The 25155-nt window shown below is 39.2% G+C and overlaps 1 protein-coding gene and 1 long non-coding RNA gene across 14 annotated transcripts; one reads left to right on the forward strand and one right to left on the reverse strand.

Annotated features, from left to right (window-relative positions):
* Positions 1-23326, reverse strand: BEST2 (bestrophin 2). Of its 11 annotated transcripts, XM_070739505.1 has the most exons (11): positions 19677-19873; positions 19286-19335; positions 17106-17283; positions 14828-14922; positions 13752-13985; positions 12266-12420; positions 10401-10478; positions 5140-5292; positions 2557-2637; positions 2186-2340; positions 1-1048 (listed from the first exon to the last, which is right to left on the reverse strand). In XM_070739505.1, exons 3-11 carry the CDS (start codon positions 17255-17257, stop codon positions 457-459), a joined length of 1695 nt encoding a protein of 564 aa, XP_070595606.1. In that variant the 5' UTR covers positions 17258-17283; positions 19286-19335; positions 19677-19873; the 3' UTR covers positions 1-456. The 11 variants fall into 11 exon arrangements, with proteins under 11 accessions (XP_070595606.1, XP_070595610.1, XP_070595608.1 ...); XM_070739509.1 differs by lacking the exons at positions 19286-19335; positions 19677-19873 and adding an exon at positions 23159-23326; XM_070739507.1 differs by lacking the exons at positions 19286-19335; positions 19677-19873 and adding an exon at positions 22045-22232.
* On the forward strand, positions 19655-22818 carry LOC139160985 (uncharacterized). Of its 3 annotated transcripts, XR_011558051.1 has the most exons (4): positions 19655-19825; positions 20018-20092; positions 22078-22179; positions 22282-22818. It is a non-coding gene; the product is annotated as an uncharacterized lncRNA (long non-coding RNA). The 3 variants fall into 3 exon arrangements; XR_011558050.1 differs by having other exon boundaries at positions 22078-22818; XR_011558052.1 differs by lacking the exon at positions 22078-22179.
* Positions 23327-25155: the final 1829 nt, after the last annotated feature.

Consider the following 25155-nt stretch of genomic DNA (forward strand, 5'->3'; position numbering starts at 1 on the left):
TTTTACAAACACACATTTAATAAAACATAAAAGCATAAACTTTAAATCAATTGACTCTATATAGGGTGGTGAAAGAAAAAGCTACCATGCAGTTCATTTACACGTCTTGGCTTTTTCCTTAGTTCATCTTGACAAAAATAAGAAACATTTCACCAACACTGCAAAGCAATATGAGTGTATCTACTCTATGTTCGTATGTAGCCTATTAAGTTAAAAGCAAGGTTTAAAACTAGCAATGTTCTTTGGTGGGAACAGAGTATTTGCTAATGAAATTAGAGTCTGCACAACATCTCGTAAAATCCCCCCCAAGTCCCTGTTTATAAAAGGTGGTTTTTATTTAAAAAATGTACTCAGTTCTTCTGGTCCCTCCTTTCAGGACCTCCTTTCCATAAAATCACCATAACAAGATGTCCCAGGGAGTAACTTCATCTCACCCATGGATACCCAATAACTGGCTCATGCTATATTTTCTTCCTCAATGGGGCTCTGCAGCCATGGGGGATAGCTGACCCCCTTGCTAGGCACCTCCTTTGGGTTGTGAAGGAAGGGAGTGTTTGAAGAGTCATGTTCCAGGAGAGGCCGGGACAAAATATGGACTGTTGTATCCACAAGGGGCTCTGGGTCATGGGGGTCAGCTGTACCGTTCTCCTGGCCCAAAGCGCTCTGAGGAAGTTCACCCAGCTCAACAATGTGAGACTCGGGAAGAAGGCCGTACGCTTCCTTTCCTGGGCTGCTGGTTTCATGGTCAGAGTCTCCTTCCCCTTCAGGGATGAAAGGAATGCTGTGGCTGCGCATCTGCTGATTGGCAGGTGGGGTACACGTGCAGTCAACGGCCTGCATGTCCTGACATAGGCAGCTGTAAGTGGTTGAGGGTTCTGAAACACAGCTGTTCTTGCGCTTCAGCAGAGAGAGGCGGCGCCCAAATCCACCTGAGGTAGGAGCTGTAGAGAGCAGTTTGTTCAAAAGGTGGGCAGGCACATGGCGGTTCTGTTCAAAGCCCTCCGCAATCTCCTCCAGACGCTGGAACTGCATATCCTCTTTGGCCAGTCTGGAAAAGGAGGACAGGCAGTTGGAGGAATTTGTGCCACCATTTTGCATTTACAGTAGTAAGAATGCCTCTACTTACAAACTTTTCTATATAAGAACGGTGTTCAAGATTTTTTTACCTCTTCTCAAGAACCATTTTCCACTTTCAAACCCGAGCCTCCGAAACTGTAACTGGAAAAGGCAGGGAGAAGCCTCCGTGGGGCCTCTCTAGGAATCTCCTAGGAGGAAACAGGGCCGGAAAAGGTGAGGAGGAGCCTCTATGGGGCCTCTCTAGGAATCTCCTGGGAAGGAAACAGGGCCTCTACCCTCCTGTGGCTTCCCCAATCGCATGCATTATTTGCTTTTACATTGATTCCTATGGGGAAAATTGCTGTCCCCTGGGAGGAAACAGGGCCGGAAAAGGGGAGGAGCCACTGCGGGGCCTCTCTAGGAATCTCCTGGGAGGAAACAGGGCCGGAAAAGGTGAGGAGGAGCCTCTATGGGGCCTCTCTAGGAATCTCCTGGGAAGGAAACAGGGCCTCTACTCTCCTGTGGTTTCCCCAATGGCATGCATTATTTGCTTTTACATTGATTCCTATGGGAAAAATTGCTGTCCCCTGGGAGGAAACAGGGCCGGAAAAGGCGGGGAGAAGCCACTGCAGGGCCTCTCTAGGAATCTCCTGGGAGGAAACAGGGCCGGAAAAGATGAGGAGGAGCCTCTATTTGGCCTCTCTAGGAATCTCCTGGGAAGGAAACAGGGCCTCTACTCTCCTGTGGTTTCCCCAATCGTATGCATTATTTGCTTTTACATTGATTCCTATAGGGAAAATTGCTTCTTACAAATATTTCTACTTAAGAATCCTGATCTCAGAATGAATTGAGTTTGTAAGTAGAAGTACCACTGTACTTCCATTACTAGAAAGGAATAGGGCTTCCCTCAAGTGAGAAATGCACAGTCATGATGCTTTTATAATTACAATCTCCCCAATAGGGAGCTTCACGCACACTGGGAAAAGATTGTTGATCTCTCCCAAATTAGGAAAAACCCATAGGTTCATTCCCTTGTGACCCCCCTTGTTCCTTTACCAGTTAATCTATTATTAATGTTAATATTATTACTAATTTTTGTGTGCTGCACAAAGAATAAAGAAATCCTTACGTGACATCAAAAGTGGAGCCTTGGAACGAGGGCTGTTGCAGCAGAAAGACTGTAGCTGCCGTATAGGGGGCTCGTGGGTTGGAGGCATCCCAATATCTATCCTTCTCCAGGAGAGGCAGATCCCCATACATTTCATCCACAGCCATCATGGAGACCTTCAGAAGAAAACCCAATGTTGAAGAATCCCTTTTGTAGTCAGTACTGGTGTTTGCCTGCCTGTTTGTCAATAAACAGGTAGAATATCTATATATTGGGGTGGGAAAGGATGAGAACCTCAGCTCTAGGGCAGGGGACATGTTTACAACTATTGGATCATGGACCTTTAGTGAACACTGCCAATCCTTAGCAGAAGAGGAGAAGTTGGGGGTTACCTGAAAATTCCTGTCGATCAATAAATTGGTTTCAAAGTCATCGTCGTCCTCTCCAAAAGGGTTAATGAGTTGCTCAGCCACCTGCCAAGATCCACAATGAGGAAATATTTATTTATTTTTATTTTATTTGTTTTGTTTTGTCAAGTGAAGATATTATAATATTAAGATACTAGTAAAAGTTTAAAAAAAATTAAAAAGAGTATTAGAAATAATAATACTGTATTTAAATACATGCAGCTAGTAAAAATAAAGAACATTAAGGACAGGGGACGGAAGGCACGCTGGTGCACTTATACACGCTCCTAACAGACCTCTTAGGAATTGGGAGAGGTCAACAGTGGATAGCATAAGGGTAAAGTTTTGCAGGAGATAATACTACAGAGTCTGGTAGTGAGTTCCATGCATCACTTATTCGGTTACTAAAGTCATATTTCCTGCAGTTGAGTTTGGAGTGGTTTACATTAAGTTTGTATCTGTTGTGTGCTCGTGCGTTGTTGTGATTGAAGCTGAAGTAGTTGTTGAAGCATATGATTTTATGGACTATGCTTAGATTGTGTTTGCCCTTCTGACTGTCTCTGTTTCTAACCTTTTACAGAGCCTCTCAGTCTTCTGCCAAATATACAAATAGATGGAGGAAGGAAGCTAAATCTTTTTTTCCTCTGCCCCAAATCAGATTCCCTGCCCTAGCCATGAGCAATTCTGAGCAATTGGAAAGCTAAGGGATGCCAGTCATAGGGTCGGGGCCACAACAGAGAAGGTTCTTCCCTGAGGTCCCGCCAACCCTATGATTACCATTACTCACATTGGCTCTCAATACAGTAATTAATAGGGAAAGGACTATTTGGGAACCCCCGTAGTTGGAGATAACTTTTGTCCCAGAGGAACTTTTTTCCAAAAGGTACCTGGACTTTCTTATTTTTTTCCCCTTTCACTTCTCACATCCAAGAAGCATCCAAGAATTGAAGAAGCTTCTTGGATGAGAAACAAAATGTTTTCCAAGGAAGTCCAATTGCCTTTTGGAAGAAAGCACCTTTGGGACAACCATGGCCTGGATGATTTAGAATCTCCTTAGACAAGAACTTCTGTTAGACACATCAGGGCAAGATCTGCTAGAGGAAAGTTTGTTTTGTTTGTTTGTTTAGGATAGTAGTAGTTTGTATAAACATAATATTAGTAAAAAAAAATAACTATAAAGGAGGCAATAGGACAGTAGGACAGGGATGGTATGCACAATTGTGTCCTTATGCACGTCCCTTACAAACCTCTTAGAAATGGGGACAGTTCCTTTTCTAAGGTCCCTGACTGCAAAGTCATGGAATCAATCATAAACCAATCCATTACACTCCACTTAGAAACTAAGAACCTACTCTCCAACAAACAATTTGGTTTCAGGAAAAAAATTATCTTGTAATCTTCAACTCTTACACTATAAAAACATATGGATCACTCAACTTGATCAGGATAAAACAACAGACACAATTTACATAGACTTTTGTAAAGCCTTGGATTCAGTAGTAAACGACAAATTACTTCTGAAACTAAAATCCTATGGCATCTCTGGACCTGTATATGATTGGATAATCACGTTCCTGTCTAACAGACAACAAGTAGTCAAAATATGATGTGTCATATCAAATCCTGCTCCTGTCAACTGTGGTGTCCCTCAAGGCAGTGTTCTAGGACCAACACTCTTCATACTCTACATAAATGATCTTTGTGATCATATTATAAGAAGCTGTGTTATTTTTGCTGATGATGTTAAACTATTTAACACTACAGACAATGCTTAAGGTCAAAAGGACCTTGATCATGTAGCAGAATGGTCAAACAACTGGCAACTTCAAATCTCAACCACAAATGCTCTGTCTTACACATTGACAAAAAAATCAGAATACAAAATACATACTTGGAGGAAATAAACTTGTAGATGACCCACACTCTGTCAAAGACCTTGGAGTATTCATATTCAATTATCTAAGTGCTAGGGCCCACTGTAACAATATTGCCAAAAAAGCACTAAGAGTTGTTAATCTAATCTTACGTAGCTTCTTCTCTGACAATATTACACTGCCAACCAGAGCATACAAAACATTTGTTAGACCAATTCTGGAATACAGCACACCTGTCTGGAACCTGCACCACATATCAGACATTAATACAATCGAGAGGCCAGAAATATTTTCCAAGAAGAGTCCTTCACTCCTCCGCTCGCAACAAAATACCTTATTCTACCAGACTTGAAATACTGGAATTAGACAATTTACAAGAACATTGCCTCTGATTTGATCTAAATGTAATTCATAAAACTATATACCAAAATGTCCTTCCTGTTAATGACTACTTCACCTTCAACTGCAGCAATACATGAGCATGTAATAGATTAAAACTAAATGTAAACCGCTCCCAACTTGACTGCAGGAAATACGACTTCAGCAATAGAGTGATCAATGCATGTAATGCACTACCTGACTCTGTGGTTTCTTCCCCAAACCCCAAAAACATTAATCTTAGACTGTCTACAATCTAAGTGATGTAGGAAATGCTCCAACAACCACTGCAAATTACCCAGTTCCTCTGCCCTACCTTGAGCCATCCAAAGTAGAAGAAAAACTGAAGCAGGGTGAAAACAGGAATCCACAAGTCTAGGTCGTGTCCTTCATAACCTTGGGCTGGATCAAGGAACTGCCTTCCAATTAGACAAGAAAAGAAGAAGCTGTATACAGCTATGGTAACCACCTATCAGAACAAAGAGAAAAGGAAATGGAAAAAGTGGATGGAATGATTTTTTTTGTTACAATAATTACTTATGATGCAATTTGGATCCTTGCTTAATCATCTTTCATTCAGAGAATTAGGACTGCTAAAAAATAGAACATGTTTTCAGTCTCTTTTTAGGTCAATGTTAATAGAAGAAATTGTGATGATTCTAATTTTCAGATTATACATTTAATTCCATGATACCGACCGCTTTGGTCGCGTTGATGGATGATCTCTGGCGGGCCCGGGACAGGGGTTTATCCTCTGTCCTGGTGCTCCTCGACCTCTCAGCGGCTTTCGATACCATCGACCATGGTATCCTTCTGCACCGGCTGGAGGGGTTGGGAGTGGGAGGCACTGTCCTTCAGTGGTTCTCTTCCTACCTCTCTGGCCGGTCGCAGTCGGTGTTAGTGGGGGGCCAGAGGTCGACTCCTAGGTTTCTCCCTTGTGGGGTACCTCAGGGGTCGGTCCTCTCCCCCCTGCTATTCAACATCTACATGAAACCGCTGGGCGAGATCATCCAAGGACATGGGGTGAGGTATCATCAATATGCGGATGATACCCAGCTTTACATCTCCACCCCATGCCCAGTCAACGAAGCGGTGGAAGTGATGTGCCGGTGCCTGGAGGCTGTTGGGGCCTGGATGGGTGTCAACAGACTCAAGCTCAACCCGGATAAGACGGAGTGGCTGTGGGTTCTGCCTCCCAAGGACAATCCCATCTGTCCGTCCATCACCCTGGGGGGGGAATTATTGACCCCCTCGGAGAGGGTCCGCAACTTGGGCGTCCTCCTCGATCCACAGCTCACATTAGAACAACATCTTTCAGCTGTGGCGAGGGGGGCGTTTGCCCAGGTTCGCCTGGTGCACCAGTTGCGGCCCTATCTGGACCGGGACTCATTGCTCACAGTCACTCATGCCCTCATCACCTCGAGGTTCGACTACTGTAATGCTCTCTACATGGGGCTACCTTTGAAAAGTGTTCGGAAACTTCAGATCGTGCAAAATGCAGCTGCGAGAGCAGTCATGGGCCTACCTAGGTATGCCCATGTTTCACCATCACTCCGCAGTCTGCATTGGTTGCCGATCAATTTCCGGTCACAATTCAAAGTGTTGGTTATGACCTTTAAAGCCCTTCATGGCATCGGACCAGAATATCTCCGAGACCGCCTCCTGCCGCACGAATCCCAGCGACCGATTAGGTCCCACAGAGTGGGCCTTCTCCGGGTCCCGTCAACTAAACAATGTCGGTTGGCGGGCCCCAGGGGAAGAGCCTTCTCTGTGGCGGCCCCGGCCCTCTGGAACCAACTCCCCCCGGAGATTAGGACTGCCCCTACTCTTCCTGCCTTCCGTAAACTCCTTAAAACCCACCTTTGCCGTCAGGCATGGGGGAACTGAAACATCTCCCCCTGGGCACGTTTAATTTATGCATGGTATGTCTGTGTGTGTGACTGTTAGCATATGGGGTTTTTTAAATATTTAAATATTTTAAATTTATCTGATTGCTTATGATTTGTTTTTTACATGTTGTGAGCCGCCCCGAGTCTTCGGAGAGGGGCGGCATACAAATCTAAGTAATAATAATAATAATAATAATAATTTAAAAACCCTAAAATAATTTACCATTCCCTATTAAGTTATCAGAGGAAATTAGGTCTGTATCTCACGTAACACTGAAAAATAGAACAGAAATAGTTTTTCCCTGCTTGTTATTCATCAATAATATATGCAGAAAAGTATTGATAACTAATTTAAGCATTATTAATTGCTTTCATATCATCCTGACAACATTTTGTAAGGCAGCGATTGCAAGTAAACAGTTAAAGTATGCCTATTCTAGAGTAAGATAAATATCCCAGATTACTACATTATAAAGGACATAATTGTAACTGTAGTTAAGATGTTAGGTTGCTGAGTATATTTAACCAGTAGGCAGACCACAATTAAGTCTCCTGATAAACATACCGGAAAGAGAATTATCAGCCCTAAGGGAATTTATGCTCTGGTATTGTGCACCCAAATACTCTGATAGAGAGTATATATTATCCATAGTATTCAGTGTGGAAGTTTTTAAGTATTCTAAATGTACCAACTCTGCTCCATGGCCAATTTTAGCTGTGGCTTTAGTGGATTGCTGGTTTTCGACTTTGTACACTTTCAAGGCAAAAGCTTAGTAAGGCAGTTACATCAAGTAAAATAAAATAAAAATATACTACATTTCATATGCAATCATTGTGTCAATAATCCACAATTCAAAATTGACTGAACTTAAAGTGTTCAATATTTAAAATAACAGCAACATACTAATTACGCTTGAAATAATGGTAATGATTTTGGCTACCCAAGAATAAGCTATTTAAAGTCAAGGCCAGAATTGAAAATTTGTCAAAATGATTCAAAGTGCAGATTGTACAAAGAAGAAAGAAACAGTGGATCACATATTCAGCTCATAGAAGATTATAAATACAAATTGATTATAAAGACAACCTAACATATTTATTAAAATTATTCATGGAGCTTCTATAAAAATTACTATGTACCAATAACAGAGTTGAAAATGTAGTAAAAATGGTCAGGTTAAAATGTTGTGAGATTTCCAAATTCAGATTCTTGGCTCATAACACATCAGATATATTTATGAATGAAAAGAAAAGAATGTGTGGACAACTCTTGAGGCAATACCCAGGGAAAGTAGAATAGAAAATAAAGAAACAAGATCTGAAGATTAAAATTGAAACCGACTTTGATGATCCCAGTGATTATCAGTACACAACCGTCCTATTGGTTATCAGCATACCAAAAAATCTTGGACAGCATTTAGAGAACAACATTTCCATTAGTCCACTGAAAAAGACATACTGCTTGGATCCACATATGTGTTGTGTAGTATGCTACAAGAGCCTATATTTTTATGGAAGCCAACACAACTAAAGAACCAGTAGCTGTGATTTGATATTGATGCGGACATAGAATAATAATATATTAAACAATATTATCAGCATAGGATGCATACATAAAAAGGCCCTTGCAGGTCATTCATTCATCCTTCTGTTGCAACCAAGAAATTTTCCCCCAGGCATTCTCCCTATTCATTAATTCCTCTATTTCAACAAGGATTCCCCCAATTCTCCTTTCTCAAGCTCCCATTGAGGTTCTCTTTTACAAGCTCTAGCTCCAATAACTGCTGTTCATGGGACTTGCTTTCTAGACACGTTATCATCCAGGTAACTTTCCTCTAAATAGCTCCAGCTTATCCATATCCCTTTTAAAATATCAGCTCTTAACACAGAACTCCAAATGCAATCTAAACAGCACAGGGTACCAGGGAACTGTTATTTCCTATGATTTGGGCATTGTTTTTTTTACTGCTAAATAAAAGTTACCTGGTCATGTTCAAACATTGGGGTACTCTTATAGCTAAATTCTTCTTTTGTGCACTGCTGTCAACTTGAGTTTCCCCAGTCTTATATCCATGCCATAGTTTTCATTAACCTAGTTAACACCACTTTACATCCCCCTGTTGAGATCAGATTTGTGATCAGATTTGAAACAGATGTCCAAGTGCCACCTATATACTGGTTGAGGCAGGTAGGATTCCCTTGGGTATCATTTGTTGGGGGTCAATGGAAAGGGAGGGTTTTGCCTTCTCTTTCTGCTCAAGATCCCCATGGACAATTGGTGTGCCACTGTGTGACACAGAATGCTGGACTCGATGGGTTTTGACCTGATTCAGCATGGCTCTTCTTATGTTCTTATGTGATTTTGTACTCGTAAAATATTAGTCAATTGTTTTGGCTTGGTGTCATTTGCAAAATTTACAAGCATCCTTTTCATCCTATTATTCAAATCACATTTTTAAATAGAATTGAGCTTATGATAGAGTTCTGGGGATGCCAATACTTCACTTCAGAATGATACAGAATCATTCACAAATGCTATTTGGTATAGCTGTCAGTCAGCTAAACCTCAATGCTATGTACAATATATATCTGTGTGGAACAGAATTCTATAGAGATTTCATGTCTGTTGTTCATTAATCTAATACAGTAGTAAACTTTGATAGTATACATTGACGAAGAGAATCTGGTGTTATTTTCCCAGATATAGACTACAATTCCCAGAATTCCAATCAATGACCATATTGGGATTTCTTAACATTCTGGTCCCAATATATGAGAGCACTAGAAAGAGGGAGTAGATTATAAGATTTTAATTTTTTTTTGCCATCTACTGATTTTCTCGTAAAAATGTAATCCCTTGCATTTATAAGAATGTTCTTTCCAATGTTTTCTAAAACCTGGAGAAATAACTGGCTGCATAGGGTACAGATGTGTGATTGTCTAGAGCAGGGGTAGGCAAAGTTGGCTCTTCTATGACTTGTGGACTTCAACTCCCAGAATTCCTTTAGCCAATCATGCTAGCTCAGAAATTCTGGGACTTGAAGTCCACATGTCACAGAAGAGCCAACTTTGCCTACACCTGGTCTAGAGAGCCGCAAAACAGAATTGTTAGATGTAAGACTTAATGAACTCAATCTGTATAGTCTGGAGGACAGAAGGAAAGGGGGGGACATGATCGAAACATTTAAATATATTAAAGGGTTAAATAAGGTCCAGGAGGGAAGTGTTTTTAATAGGAAAGTGAACACAAGAACAAGGGGACACAATCTGAAGTTAGTTGGGGGAAAGATCAAAAGCAACATGAGAAAATATTATTTTACTGAAAGAGTAGTAGATCCTTGGAACAAACTTCCAGCAGACGTGGTAGATAAATCCACAGTAACTGAATTTAAACATGCCTGGGATAAACATATATCCATTGTAAGATAAAATACAGAAAATAGTATAAGGGCAGACTAGATGGACCAGGAGGTCTTTTTCTGCCATCAGACTTCTATGTTTCTATGTTTCTAAGAGATTATGAAACTTCTCATCATCACTTTTCTCTTTAATCTGGTCATAATCCTTTTAATCTGTTCCAAGCAAGAGGAAAAAGAAACACAAAGCAGAATAGCCAACAATAGGATAGGATATGCTTAAACATTCACCAGCGAAATGACATTTGTATACTCAGAGACTGACAGCTTACCTGAGTGTATACTAATGGTACACTGATCCAGTCATAATGGTAAAGCATGCTGCAGTTGCCACGAAAATGATTCAGTTCCTGGAGGGAGAATTCAATCATCACTGCTTGTGTGAGGCGTGAGAACATTCTACAACTATGTATAGCTTTCTACAATGCCTTCAGGTATGTGAATAGATTTACTCAAATAAATAAGTGACTTTTTCTGGATTGAGGCAGAGAAATGTGATTCTGCTGATTCTCCTGGACTTCTTAGTGGCTTCTGATAAAAATTGGCCATACATAGTACCTTCCAACTTGGACATTTGATGCTTCAGTAGTTGCATCACCTAACTCTGGAAAGTACCTGACTCCGTGGTTCCTTCCCGAAACCCCAAAAACTTTAACTTTAGACTGTCTACTATCAACCTCACCCCATTCCTAAGAGGTCTGTAAGGGGCGTGCATAAGCGCACCAGCGTGTCTACCATCCCTGTCCTACTGCCCTCATTTATCTGTATTTACTTTTTTAATGTTTATGTTTATACTAACACCTGCTATCTTATATATGTTCTGACAAAATAAATAAAATAGAAATAAATTAGTGTTAAGGTACTTTTCAATAGTCTCATGGTAGTTACATTTATTTATTTATTTGATTTTTATGCCGCCCTTCTCCTTAGACTCAGGACGGCTTACAACATGTTAGCAATACATTGTAGATGTTGGGAAATTGCCAGCTAGGCTGGAAAGAGGGGTCAAGAGAGGGCGTAGCTTTGAGTCCTTAGTCAAATGCTTTTTTTAAAAAAAATGTTTATTGGATATATACATTAAAAACAGGGTACAGGAAAGTAAAGGGAATATATATAACGTACATTCTAGCAATTATAGTTTACGTATATAGCATGCGTGAGTGGGGAAGGAGAAAGGAAGAAAGGGAAAGGGATTTAGAAAGAAGGGAAAGAAATACAAGAGGAGGAAGGATCTATCTATCTATCTATCTACCTACCTACCTACCTATCTATCTATCTATCTATCTATCTATCTACCTACCTATCTATCTATCTATCTATCTATCTATTTATCTATCTATCTATCTATTTATCTATCTATCTATCTATCTATCTACCTACCTATTTATCTATCTATCTATCTATCTTTAGTCAAATACTTATTTAGATACTTATATAGATATAAATGAATTATATCCATAACACTATCACAATCCAATAGGGAAGATGTAATAAGATTAAATCTTACTGGAGTAATTTCAATACATCCATAATTTCTGCTGATTAGCACATTGCATTCAAGGTTCTTATATAGTTACCTTTTTATAATCTACTCTATAGTTGTCCCAAGTACTAAGATTATATAGCTTTGGAATTTACAGTATATAGCCTTCCCTGCTTTTGGTACATTTAAAAACCTAATTGGAACCTGGATACAAAATTGAATATTTGTTCCACATGTACCTTTATATTTTACTTTGGATATCACTCTTTCCATCTGAGACAAAACAAATGATGACTAGGATGAGAGGTGATGATGATGGCTCAATGATTGGTATTAATGCATCTCAAATAAAAGCTCTCCTCCTGTTTTGCAATACTAATTCTATAGAACAGAAGCAATCATCCTGGTGCTCTATAGATGTTTTTGGACTAAAATTCCAACAATTTCTTGCTGCTGGCTATTTTGAAGGCAACTGATGTGATCCTTCTAAAACGCCATGTCTCTACTGTTATAGAATAATTTTAAGCTGGGATGGATGGCTAAGAAAGTGTTCAGAAATGTTGGAACACCAGAAACTAGAATTTTCTGGGAAGTGAACATCACTATTAAACTAGTTTAAATTTATAATTCAAATGCTAGGATTTCCAACTTTACCTCCATGAGCAACTTGAGAGCACAGTTGTCACGTATGCGGCCTTCTTTATGGGCCTGTGCAGCCAAGTTGGTAAACCAAACGCAGGGGATCCAGTATCGATTGTAGGAGGTGTTGAGATTTTCAAATTTCTTGCGTTCCTCACGAGTCATGAATCCTTGAAGCAGATGCAAAGAAGCAGGTGTTTATATACAATGCCACTCATGCAATTGGTGGAATTCATTAGGAGATGCAATAACATATTCTCATGCAGACTTTCATAGCCTAAACTATTCAGGATGTGTTGGTCTATAATATTATTGTCTCCATTGGCTCTACCGATTATGGTTACTGGCCATGTAGCTCAATATATCTGGATTGTACCAGACTGGATAAAGCTGAAAACAGTGCATTACAGTGGCATTTACAAGCAGCACCTTCCAAATGACAGGATGTCCTAAACAGTGTTCACTTTGACTTTCTACATTTATTAGAATATACATTTGTTGTTTGTATCCTGTTCTGCCGGGCTCTCTGGTAGGAGCCTCCCAAAAATTCAAGGGCACAAATTTCAGACACACACACACACGTTTGAAAATTCAAAACAATGTTCTTTATCCCAAAAGTCAAAATAAACTAAGCACTCTTTTTGTATTGTAAAGAGCACTCATCCCAAAACAACCAGGTAGTCTGTACAATTAACCTTAAGCAGCCATTAAGTACTTAGCTAGCAGCTGTGAAGAAACTTCACACCCCTTCTTCTTCCAAGGAAGTGAGAAACACAACACACACACATTGCTATGCTTTTTTTTCAAAGGCGTGAAAAATCAACAAGCAAAGTCCAGAAACCAGCAACCCAGGATTCCTGATGAACTGCGAACGGCCAAACCCACACGCTGCTATTTATAGCAGCAGCCCTAATTATTGGAGCCCCAACCAAACACAGGTGGCCTCATTTTTTCTTGTAATAATCCTTTAGTTGTTGTCTCCTATGCATCACTGTATGTATGCGTGGATGTGTCATTAATTGTTGTTCAGAATCCAAAGATGTTACAGATGATTGATCTCCTCCTGGGCTGTCTGCCAAACTTCCCTCTTCCCTGTCACTCATGCTGCCTTGGTCAGAGAAGGCTTCATCGGCAGATTCCATCGGAAGCAAAACAGGCCTGCGGCATGTGGATGTCTCCCCCACATCCACCTGCACATTCCTTGGGGCAGGAGTTGGGCCAGAGCTAACCACAGCATATCCTAATATTTTTATTAATATTGATTGTTTCTTCATTGCTTATTTGACCCCTATGACAATCATTAAGTGTTGTACCACATGATTCTTGACAAATCTATATTTTCTTTTATGTACACTGAGAGCATATGCACCAAAGACAAATTCCTTGTGTATCCAATCACACTTGGCCAATAAAATTCTATTCTGTTCTATTCTATTCTAGAATGTTCCCGTGTAATCATTCAAAAGTCAACAAGAAGATAGGCCTCTAGTGCTACACTTACCTGCTTCTACCACATGGTCCATGGTGGGAAAGCGTTTGAACACAGCAATGCTAACTGAACGCAAGATCAAGACTGCTGACAGACTGCAATAGCGCATGAGTGTCCGTCGATAAAGCCGTCCCTTCTCATCTACACCATGGACATTTCCGGATATGGCACACATCAAGCGATCTGGCTTTGGCATGCAGGTGTACTGGTTCCACCAGCGGTTTACTACCAGCGTTACATAGAAGCCTGAGTGAATCCAAGAGAGAGAAAGCTATTAATGTATTATTCTAAATTCTGTATTAACTATATTCTGTCTTTCTTCCCAAATTACATTAGAAAATGACTTCCACAAACCAAATCTCATTGTGGGCAGGATTATTTTATTATAAAACCCAAAACAGGTCCTGAAAGCCAAAGCTCAAACATGCGAACAACAAATTATAACAAATTTGTTCTAACAAAATGTCTGAAGTGTCTTTTATTCAGTTTTTTTAATCTACTGCATTTTATTTGTATTCAACATTGCTTATTTCTCTTTTCAAATAGTCCGTTCAGCATTTCATATCCCCATACCATTCTCGGCTTTTACTTCTAGATTCCATTCATTTACAAGTTTTTATTTGTAATTTTTTTTACTCCTTTTTAGTCATTAGGAATGCAATTCTTATAATTGCAGAAGAATAACTCTTATGCAATAAAAGTCATTGCTAATGTACAATTCTCTAATGCTCTGTGTTTTTCTCTAAATATAGAGCAAAGACCAGGATTTTGGAATTAAGAATACTGTATTCCAATATCTTGGCTTTGAGGTTTTATGTTTTTGCTTTTAGAAACAATTGACAATTTGCAATTTGCTTAATAGCCACCATCCTTTATTGTGCCATTCCCTAGGCAGAATGGGGAAATGAAGGAGGGAGGTTCATATTAAAGCTGAAAACAAGAGAGTTGGGGAGATTCATATGTAAAACAAAAACAAAAACCACTGCATTTTCCCCATTATCCTTGAGGACAGATGAGGAGTAGGGAAAGAGTTGGAAACTTGGAATGGAAATAGCAAGAGAGGGAGGTTTGGAAATGAAGCATCTCACCCAAAACAAAGGAGATAGGGATGAGATCGGCATACTTGTTGCAATAAATGACCACCTTTTCAAAAATCCGTTTCTGATCTTCTTTTAAGACAAAGCTAGAAATAGAAAGAAGATTAAATAAATAAAATTATTATTTGGCAGTGGCTGGCTTCCATGGGCTTGGATGGAAGAAACCACACATCCACCATAAAACATCGTGAGAGATTGCTTTCTCACGTTTCTTAATTATCTACATTTGGCTTATTCACATTTCAACCTCAATACAGCCCAGCACGGAAGAGAAAGACAGACATATTCACCTAGTGCCCCAAAGAGGAGAAAGCGAAATCCCATTTGTTTAAATAGGCTAATACTGACACAAGTAATTTCATGAACCAGATTAATTACACTGTTGTTGAAAAGGGGCAACACCTTATTTACATTTGGCTCATCGCTTTTTTTACAACTGGGACAATGAACTGAGCCAAGGATATACTGTATAGCAAAGTTAGAATTATTTTTACAGTATAGGCCTGTGTGCCAAAATACACTTTCCACAATGAACAATGTCCTTGGAAATTTAGTATGGTATGATTTATAGGTGGTCCTCAACTTACAACATTTAGTGACTGCTCAAAGTTGCAACAGCACTTTGGACCATTTTTAATACAGTGGTACCTCTACCTAAGAACGCCTCTACTTAAGAACTTTTCTAGATAAGAACCGGGTGTTCAAGATTATTTTGCCTCTTCTTAAGAACCTTTTTCTACTTAAGAACCTGAGCCCAGAAAAATTTCCCAGGAAATTTGAGAGCAGCAGGAAGACCCAGCTAGTTTCCTGCCATTCCCCCTTTAATCCCAACCATCTCGGGCTTTTCTGGGCTGCCAGAGGAGCCTTTCGGTGGTGCTTAAGGAGGCTTTGGCAGTTCAGAGTGAACAAAGCATTTTCCTTTCTCTGGGCGCTTGGAGAGGGAATAATCTACTTCACTGTAGTGACTCCCTCGCACTGCTTCCCATACACCCAGCGCAAGATTGCCTCCCAGAGCATCTGGGCTCGAAAAGACAAAAGTGGGCACTTTGCCCCAGCTGAATCAACTCAGCTTCAGCCAAATCGAGGAGTCACCAGAGTGAAGGAACGGCACCGGCTACAAAGCAAGCGAGTGAGAGAAGAGGGGAACCCTTCAACATGGGAAGGAAGAGAAAGCAGGTAGCAGCAGCCGCCGCCTTTCAGCCAAAGGAGCAGGAGGTTCCCCCCTCTCGCCCACCTTGGTTTCTCTCTCTAGCATAATGTATGGGAGGCAGCCTTGCACCGGGTGTATGGGAGGTGCATGCTCCTCCTCGCCGCCTCAGAGTCCCTCTTTTTTTTTCAGCCTTAAAGTTTTAGACTTTTTTGATTCCCTTCACCTCACCTTCTTCCTTCGGTGGCAACTGTCCTCCTCCTCTTCTTCCTCCTCTTCCTCCCACCCAAATTTTGAGCTTTTATTTCTTTCCTAATGGTTTTGCATGCATTATTTGTTTGTACATTGATTTCTATGGGAAAAATTGCTTCTTTCCTAATTAAGAACCTGGTCACGGAATGAATTAAATTCTTAAGTAGAGGTACCACTGTATTTACAATCATTGCACCATCCCTATGATTCATGTGATCAATATTTGGATGCTTGGTAATTGTTGCAGTGTCCTGGGGTCCCATAATCCCCTTTTGTGATCTTCTAACAACCAAACTCAATGGGGAAGCCAGATTCACTTAACTACCGAATTATTAACTTAACAACTATGGCAAGAAAAGACATAAAATGGGACAAAGCTCACTTAACAAATATAAATTTTGACAACATAAATTTTGGACTCAATTATAATCGTAAGTTGAGGACCACCTGTAATAATTCCCCAAATTAAAAAAAGGAATTTCATAAAACCTGAGCATGCAGGTGGAATATTAATGACAGCCTAAAGTTCTTGGGATGTTCTGAGAAAACCCAAGGGAAATGATGCCAACCAGAAGTGGGTTCCTGCCACTTTGGACCTGTTCTATAGAACTGGTAGCGGGAATTTCCCCCTGCTTGCTGAGCCGGTAGCAATGGCCAGCTGGACATGCCATCGAACCTCTCTCGGTAGCACCATAGGCACCGCCATCTTGTTTTTCACTTCTGTGCATGCGCAGAAGCTGTTTTTGCTTCTCTGCATGTGCAGAAGTTGGGTGTTTAGCACTGCGCATGTGTGCGTGTGCCCACACAGTGCAAACCAGCAGAGAAATAAGTCAGAAGCCACCCCTGATGCCTACTGATCCCCTGATTTACCGATACGTAAGGCTTAGTCCCAAATAGGAAACCGAGAAGACCAGGAACTCCTTGTACAGCAGCTTATAGATGCTCCCACGCCATAGGCTCAGCAGCTTGTAGAAGCCCCCAAAGCGGGCATTGGCCACCCGAGCTGTGTATGTAACAGTCATGCTAGGCAGAAAGAGCCTCAGCACACCTGCAATTGAAAGAGACACAGAAGCAGATCATGGTTAGTAGATGCAAACTTCTCATGCAGATCACCTAGTCAGTCTCTCAGAACAGGACTTGAAGCTAAGAAGAAAATGTTAGGCTCTTTCGGAGCCTTTTATTCCTTTTGGACGGAGCAGCAGCCTCACCCTTCAGAACTTAAGTTGCCTTCCGGAGCCTGATGCCCTCCAGGTGGGTTGCTTTTGCCTCAGCACTTTCCCACAGCAAGGAGAAAACCCTGTGGGGAATTCCTTGCAAGTCCTACTGAAAAACTCTGAGGATAGTGAGACACCTCCCTTGGCTTTCAAGTGGATGTGTTTGTAAAAGAGCTTTTCTTGCCTCAGCCCCTGTCAAAAGTCTTTTTCCTTTGGAAGAAGTGATAGTTATGAACAGAGAGTAGCATCACCAAGGAGGAGTTATTACAACATCTAATTGTATTTGTAATTGTATTACAAACTGCTAATTGTCATGGAAGGAAAAAAATATGTTTTACAATGAGGAGATTTTTTTTTAAAAAATCTCCCTTTTAGAAAACTGCTGATTTTAACTGGGTCAGAGAGTCAGGCCCTCAAGCCATTTTTCCATGGCCATTCAGCTATCAGCTAAAAGGAATGGCCTTGATCTGCATCTTCCTTTCTTCTTTTATGTTCTCTACAATGGCCCAGAAAAATCAGTTTCCCCACCTTGCAACCAAGGGTATACAATACCTAGCAAATCAAAAGGCAAAGAAGCATTCTATTTTTTTGTTTGTTTGTTTTCTTTTAAAATAACATTAAAAATGGCAGGAAAAAACAAGATTGCAAGTGGAAGATAACATTATCTAAACACCAAAACAATAACATAAAGTTGTACCAGCATTTGCAGAAGATTGTACAATACCAGGTACATAGAACACCTTAGGCTAAGATGTAGTTGGCTACTTTATGCTTCAGGGTTAATTTAGCAAACTGCAGTTTAGAATAGCCCCTTATATGAGCACATGCTAGAAAATGTCCTCTGGAACCACTGCTATTTGTTATAACAGACAGACAAAACCAGGAAAGCCTTTTTAAATAATATATATTTAAAAATTTATATTCAAAAAGCTATTGCTGATCCAATTTTGCTGTGGGTAAAGTTGGAGTTAATGAGGTTAATAAGGTTATATGTTCAGGTGGGCATCACTTAACAAGTAAAATTGGGACAGGCAACTCCATATTCACATGAACATCTTCAGGGTAGGAAAAAGTTTTAAATAAAATTGAAGGTAGAATTTTGAGAGAAAGAAAGCAGTGCTTCCTTTGCCAACTTAAATTGCTTTAAAGTGATTACTTTCTGCACTGCCTTGTGTTAGAATAGGTTGTCTTATTTCATTTTAAACCTTCCTTTACCTACAGTGATTGCTGTTTTATCCTCTTTTCTTCCTAACCATCCTACAAAGAAGGCAAGTTAGGCTGATTAACATTTGATCTTAGCTAAAAGGCCGAGAAGCGAGAAACAATGACTGACCCAATCACATCTTCAATTTAGTTCCACATCTCGACAATGCTAAGCTTGCCCTCCACAACCAAACAGCATTATCTCTCTACAGGCATTGTCAGGCTAGCATTTCCTATTGACATCCTTCTTGTGTACAAGAGAAAGGAGGGCTGCCATCCCCCCCCCCCAAAAAAATAGGATAATGGACAAATGTGACAGTAAGTTACAGCATTGAAATACAGTCATTTTAATAAGTATTATAATCAAATCACAGTCTAATAAAGGTCCCATGATGGAAAAGAATTTGCAGTTTTCTCATGATTAATACATAAGTATTCAAAAGAATAAAAAGCAGTTCTTTGCAAGTTATAGGCTATATACAATAGCAAAGAGAGAAGTAAAACAAAACCTGCAAGAATTCCCACAACACTCCTTTGTTGGACTGGGATAACCTTGCCCCAATACTTCAGCTTTTTATGTTTAAGCGGTTTGACTTACAGATGCTAGATCAAAGTATCATCAAAGATACCTACTAGGCAACTTTGCACCAATCAGTCCTTCCAAGCCCAACCAAACACCAAAGCTGTTATAGGAGGAAAAACAGGATATAGAATTGCAGGATATGCCACTTTATGCTCAAGGAAATGCAGGCTACAAATCTAGAAAAAAATATCTTCAATCATAGTACAGCAATTCAGCTGGATCACTGAAATTGTTACTGGTAGTTCTGCATTTGGCAAAATACATAGCATTCATTAGAACTCTTAGAAAACTTTTGGGCACAGCTGTAGCCCTTTCCCTTTTTATCTTGAGTTAAATTAGTTACTCCTACAAACCAATAGAACAAACCCTTGACCTCTAAAAGAGACCTCTAACTATATTTTGAAGTAGGTCTGATTTAACCTCTCTCACACACACCCTTACCTTGTCCAGATCTAGCAATGATATTCTCCTCTAGTACATTCTTTTCAACTATTTCCCCTCCCCACTTGCTATTCCAAGAAGAATTGAGAAATCAGATGCTTTCCCCCTAGGGGGACAACAATCAAACCTTCTTGGATTAACAGTGGAAGGTAAAACCTTTGAAGGAGGGCGACTTCCCAGACTATCTAAATAAGTTCTTCCTTAATGAGTTAATGCTGAGCCAATTTTTTCCCCTTAGCTAAACTCTGGCTGTGGTACAACTGACCACTAACTGAGATTCAACCCATAAACAAATACCAAAGGACCCTGAATGTTCTTCCTTCCTTCTTTCCTTTCCCCAGAAGCAGTTGGGAGACGGAAGAAAAGAAAACATGAATGAGAGAAGACTAATCTTCAAACCAAAACATTGCTCTTCGGTAAGATGAGTCTTAATATCTTGCAAATGGAGATACTGTGATAAACATCATTGGTTACCACGTTTAGGATGCATGTAGCTATGCTGGAGCCTGTACTGTAATTGCAGGAAGTTCTTTCTCTGACTCAAAGTCTAGATCAGGGGATCCTGACCTTTTTTTTTTTGGCCATTCCCCATCTGAGCATCTCTAAAATCCTGATCCCCCCCCCCATATAATTCTTACTTTACTCAAAAACTGAACTCTATTCACCTGAAGGAAGCCTAAAAGCCCATTACAGTAGTCCCTCGCTGTACTGCGCTTCCCCTACTGCGGTTTCACTTCATCGCGGGTTTCTGAGGAAGTCGATCGGCAGATTTAAACAGCCCACCGAACTCGATCGGCAGGTTTTTCAACAAAAAAAATATATCTAAAATTGTAAATACTGTATTTAAAGACTGTACCTAAAATAAATACTGTGTGGGAAGGGTTTATAAACACTTAAAACAATGAAAACTTACCAAACAATTACAATATAAATACTTAAATAAGTACTATCAGTCGATAAATTCCCCATCGCGGATTTCACCTATCGCGGCCAGGTCTGGAACGTAACACCAGCGATCGGTGAGGGACTACTGTAACCTGGTTTAAGTAAGGTTCAAATTGCCCCCATTAAAAATCAAATTGCCCTATGTTGGGGAACCACTGATCTAGATGATCCTAATGTCTGGAATCAAACTGAGCACATCAAGTTTCCCACATGCTACATCAATTAATGGAGAACTCAGCAAACAGAAGCAATTCATTCCTTTAAGATTTATATTGTCTAAGTCCCAACATAAAATCACCAAGATTCTCATGGTAGCTGATAGACCAAAGGATTTATCATAATCTTTACTGAATTTGCTATAATGTTGTTCTCCCTTGGAAAATGGCCACAAGAGAAACATTCAACACAGTTTCTACCCATTCCTGTAAAGACTTCAGGGAATAAGTACTGTCACTAGCTTATCATTGCAAATGCAGCATCAGACTCTGAAGGTGACACTAAAAGACTGCAAAAATAATTTTAGAATGAGCTTAAGTATGTTGTCATGATATATATGTATAGATAAGGCTACAAATAGTCTGATTTCATTAATACCTATTGTTCACCAATTAAATACACAGCATATAATACAGTTCATTGCTTAAAGCATACATTATTTTTAGAATGGGAATCACTATTCAATACATTTCCTATAATAGTCAAACTTTTAGGATCTCAGATGGCTAAAGCAGTGTTTCTCTTTCTTGGCAAGCATGATGCCTGGGGGATAGTGGGAACTGATTTCTATATGACTATAACTTGTTGCTTGTATCCTTACGATTTATATTAGTATTGTTTCCTGATTGCTTATTTGTACCCTAAGAAAATTATTAAGCGTTTTACCTTATGATTCTTGACCAATGTATCTTTTCTTTTATGTACACTGAATTTGACCAATGGCAAATTCCTCATGTGTCCAATCACACTTGGCCAATAAAGAATTTTATTTCTATTCCTCTTCAAGTTGCTAAGGTTGAAAAACATTGAACTAGAGAAATGAAACACCTCCAAGCTAATTGACAATAAAGAAGAAACAGGATTTTCCTCCATATTTCAGTATACTGGAATACTGAATTCAATACTGGCATAAATATAAATGCCTCCAAAGAAAAGTCTTTCTAAGTTTATCACTCTGATCCTATACTAATGAAGGAGGAGAAAGCAAGCAATTAAACTTTACTGCCTACAATCCCAAACCCCATGCAGGCAAATTAGAAACACCTGTAAGTAAATTTTATTAATTATCTCAGCATCCAATTGCTTTTAAAGGAGCCCTAAGGTTGTAACAACATTCACAGGATTCAAAATTTTACAAAGCAAGGGAAAAAACCCAGCTCCTTGCAGGAACAGGAAAACAATTTAAACAAACCATTTTAACACTAACCTGTGCAAAATATTTTTTTTTGCTGTCTTGCAGTTGCTTTCAGCCAGGATACTTGTAGGAGAAGACTGGTTTCTGCAAAGTTCTTTGACAATGCTTTTCTGATTCAAACTTCCCTAAGGATGCCTTAGAGATAAGGTGCCAAAAAAGAGAACAGCTCCAGCAGCCCCTACAGGTTTTTAAATACTTACATATCTTAGCCTTTGAAATCTGAACTAACCTTTTATAACCCACCCACAGGTAAACTCTTTGATTGCTGGCCATTGAATCTGGATTGAGGGGGGAGCAATAAGCAATTGAACTGAAAACCTTCAAGAATTGTTGCAGGCACAAGACAGGTTATTTTTGAGTCAATTTTAACAGGAACTGCAAAATGACCGAAGCTTTTGGACAAGAGAAAAGAGATAGTTCTTAGGAAACTATATGGGTACTGTAATATGTAACATGAAATATATTTGATGCATTTAAAAATAAAGACCTTAACAGCAATAAAAAAATAATTCAGGGTGGTAGAGTATACCAAGCAGTATATAGCAAAATCAAGCAATTGATAAATAAAATTTATTTCAGTCAAAATCTCAATACGACACAAATAAAAATAACACATACAAACAATTCAAATGTGAAATCCAAGTCCCAAGAAAGGGAATTCCAGAACATGCACTGCTATTTAAGAAGTTATCAACTGCAACTTTAAAGGCAGCTACAGGATGAGTAAATTTATAAGATGAAAGACCAATTCTTAAATATCCTGAATCCATCCCCAGTATATGCAATTTCTCACACTCTGCTCAGAAATAAATGTTATGGTGGTCTGAAAATTAACCAGGAAAAAAAGTTTAGCTAAAGGAAGAAAAACTTGACATGACCTTGTATCCTTTCTAACCTCATAAATTACAATATTTTAAATAAATCAATTTTCTGCATTGATGATTTAATTTGGGAATGATCCGTATATGGAAGTTGGATCTTTATATTCAATCTCAGGCTGTTCTGAAACCAGCCAATAACAGGCTTGTGAAAGAATTTATAATCCTTTGTTTTCCCTGCTTGAAACCTGATGGAATAATTCTCCCCTTTGGGCCTTTTTCTCCTTCAATGTTTAACAAGTCAATACCTTCAGGCTTTGGTTTGTAGAACAAAGATGAAGCAAGCAAACAGCTATATTGCCCTGGAAACTATGACAGAAAAATAAAGAGGAGAGGCAAAAAAATTACTTTCTCACAAGCACATTTAAGTGCTTGCATTTACATGTAGAAAGATGTAACACTCCCATCTCTTTTGCATTTTTCCATCTTTAGGGATAGGACTTAAATATTGAGTAGATGGAAACTATCATTCCTCTGTTCTCTCAAAACATTTCTAGTTATATAGCTGTAAGCCAGTTGTAATTATTCTGCTGATGTGTTATCTCTCTTGATGATTGAAACTGCTATATGAATCATATTTTTTAATATCTGTGTGGCTGGCTTTGCACTTTCTACCTGATACTAGTAAATAACTCATTAGAGGTTGATGAGTATTTACTAGATTCATACCAAGCTTTCCTTCCAGGAAAAACACTGATAGTAGAATCTTCCTTAATTTCGTCATCACAACATATCTATGAAATGAGCTAGGCTGAAAGTCAATGATGAATCAAAGTCAGCAAGTCAATTTTCATGGGTCAGGGAAGACTTGAGACTGGTTCTTCCAAGTCCTAGTCTTACCATAATCACCAAAGCATACTGGTTCCTTTAGGTAATGCTTTGGAGAAGCAGATTGCCATAGACATACAGTTTATGACTCTGATACAAGAATGCAAACACCACAAAACCAATGTGACCTAACTTTGTTTCTTGGAAGGGCATGCCAATGAGAGATTCACTCTTGAAAAAAGCTCATTAGAGTTTAGAATGAGACTGTTCTCAGTATTTTATAGCAAAATAGATGGCATTTTAGTCAACCAAGAACCATTACTCATAGAATTTGCATAATATAGTAGGCTAAACTACAATGTAGTACGTCACTCAATATACTGTATTGTGCAAGCCCAACCAGTAAGGCTTAATGGTTCAGTATATTGTGAAAATCAGGCAGTTAGGTTAATTCGAAAAGACATGTTTCTCTTAAATTTAAGTTAGAAGCTATAAGATTGCTTATTTTTTAATTAGCTGAACTGCTAATCCAACTGCATTTTCTTTTTTTTTTAAATAATATTTATTGAGTATTTACAAGATATAAAACAATACACTGACATAACAGAATGTTCAAGAAGTGTGAGTACAATAATGGTTTTTAGTTACATCAAACATACACCCATCTGCATTTTCTTGGCTTGTTACAGATACTTTTTTTATCATCTCTAAATTCAGGGTTTTAATGTACTGTAAATTAGTAATGAACACAACGGTAGAAGTACTTTAAGCTCTATGTAGGGAGTAAAAAGGAAATTCATATACTCAAATACATAGCAGACGTGGTTGATAAATAAAGGAAATTCATATACTCAAATACATAGCAAACGTGGTTGATAAATCCACAGTAACTGAATTTAAACATGCCTGGGATAAACATATATCCATCCTAAGATAAAATATAGAAAATAGTATAAGGGCAGACTAGATGGATCATGAGGTCTTTTTCTGCCATCAGTCTTCTATGTTTCTATAGTTAAAATGTAAAGTAAAGGTTTCTCTTATCCAGTTGTGTCTGACTCTAGGGGCAAACAGGCAATTAAAATAGTAATCTCCCAACCCTTTGCCTTAAATCACAATTCATTCCATGTTATAAATGTAGAACTGAGTTTTCAAATAAATCATTTCTAAACTCTGTCACCGAGGTAGAAGTTGTGTTATATATCCCAAATAAAGCCTTTTTGGTCAAGTATCAATACCATGCTTCTCCCCACCCCCCTTAGAAATGACACAAAGCCTCTTCTAACAACTACCGGTACACCCTAGAAGGCTTTTCCCCCAGTGATGCTTCTAGGTACTTCAGACATATGGGTTATACTGCCTAAGGGTTAGAGAAGTCTCTAACCAACACAGCTAAATAAATCAATGGATAGGAAAAAAAATAGCATTCTCTACCCAGAAACAGCAAGGAGAAGCAAGCCCTGCTTTGTCAGCCATT

This window comes from Erythrolamprus reginae, chromosome 2 (genome assembly GCF_031021105.1).
Source record: "Erythrolamprus reginae isolate rEryReg1 chromosome 2, rEryReg1.hap1, whole genome shotgun sequence".
In the NCBI taxonomy this organism is placed as follows: Eukaryota; Metazoa; Chordata; class Lepidosauria; order Squamata; family Dipsadidae; genus Erythrolamprus; species Erythrolamprus reginae.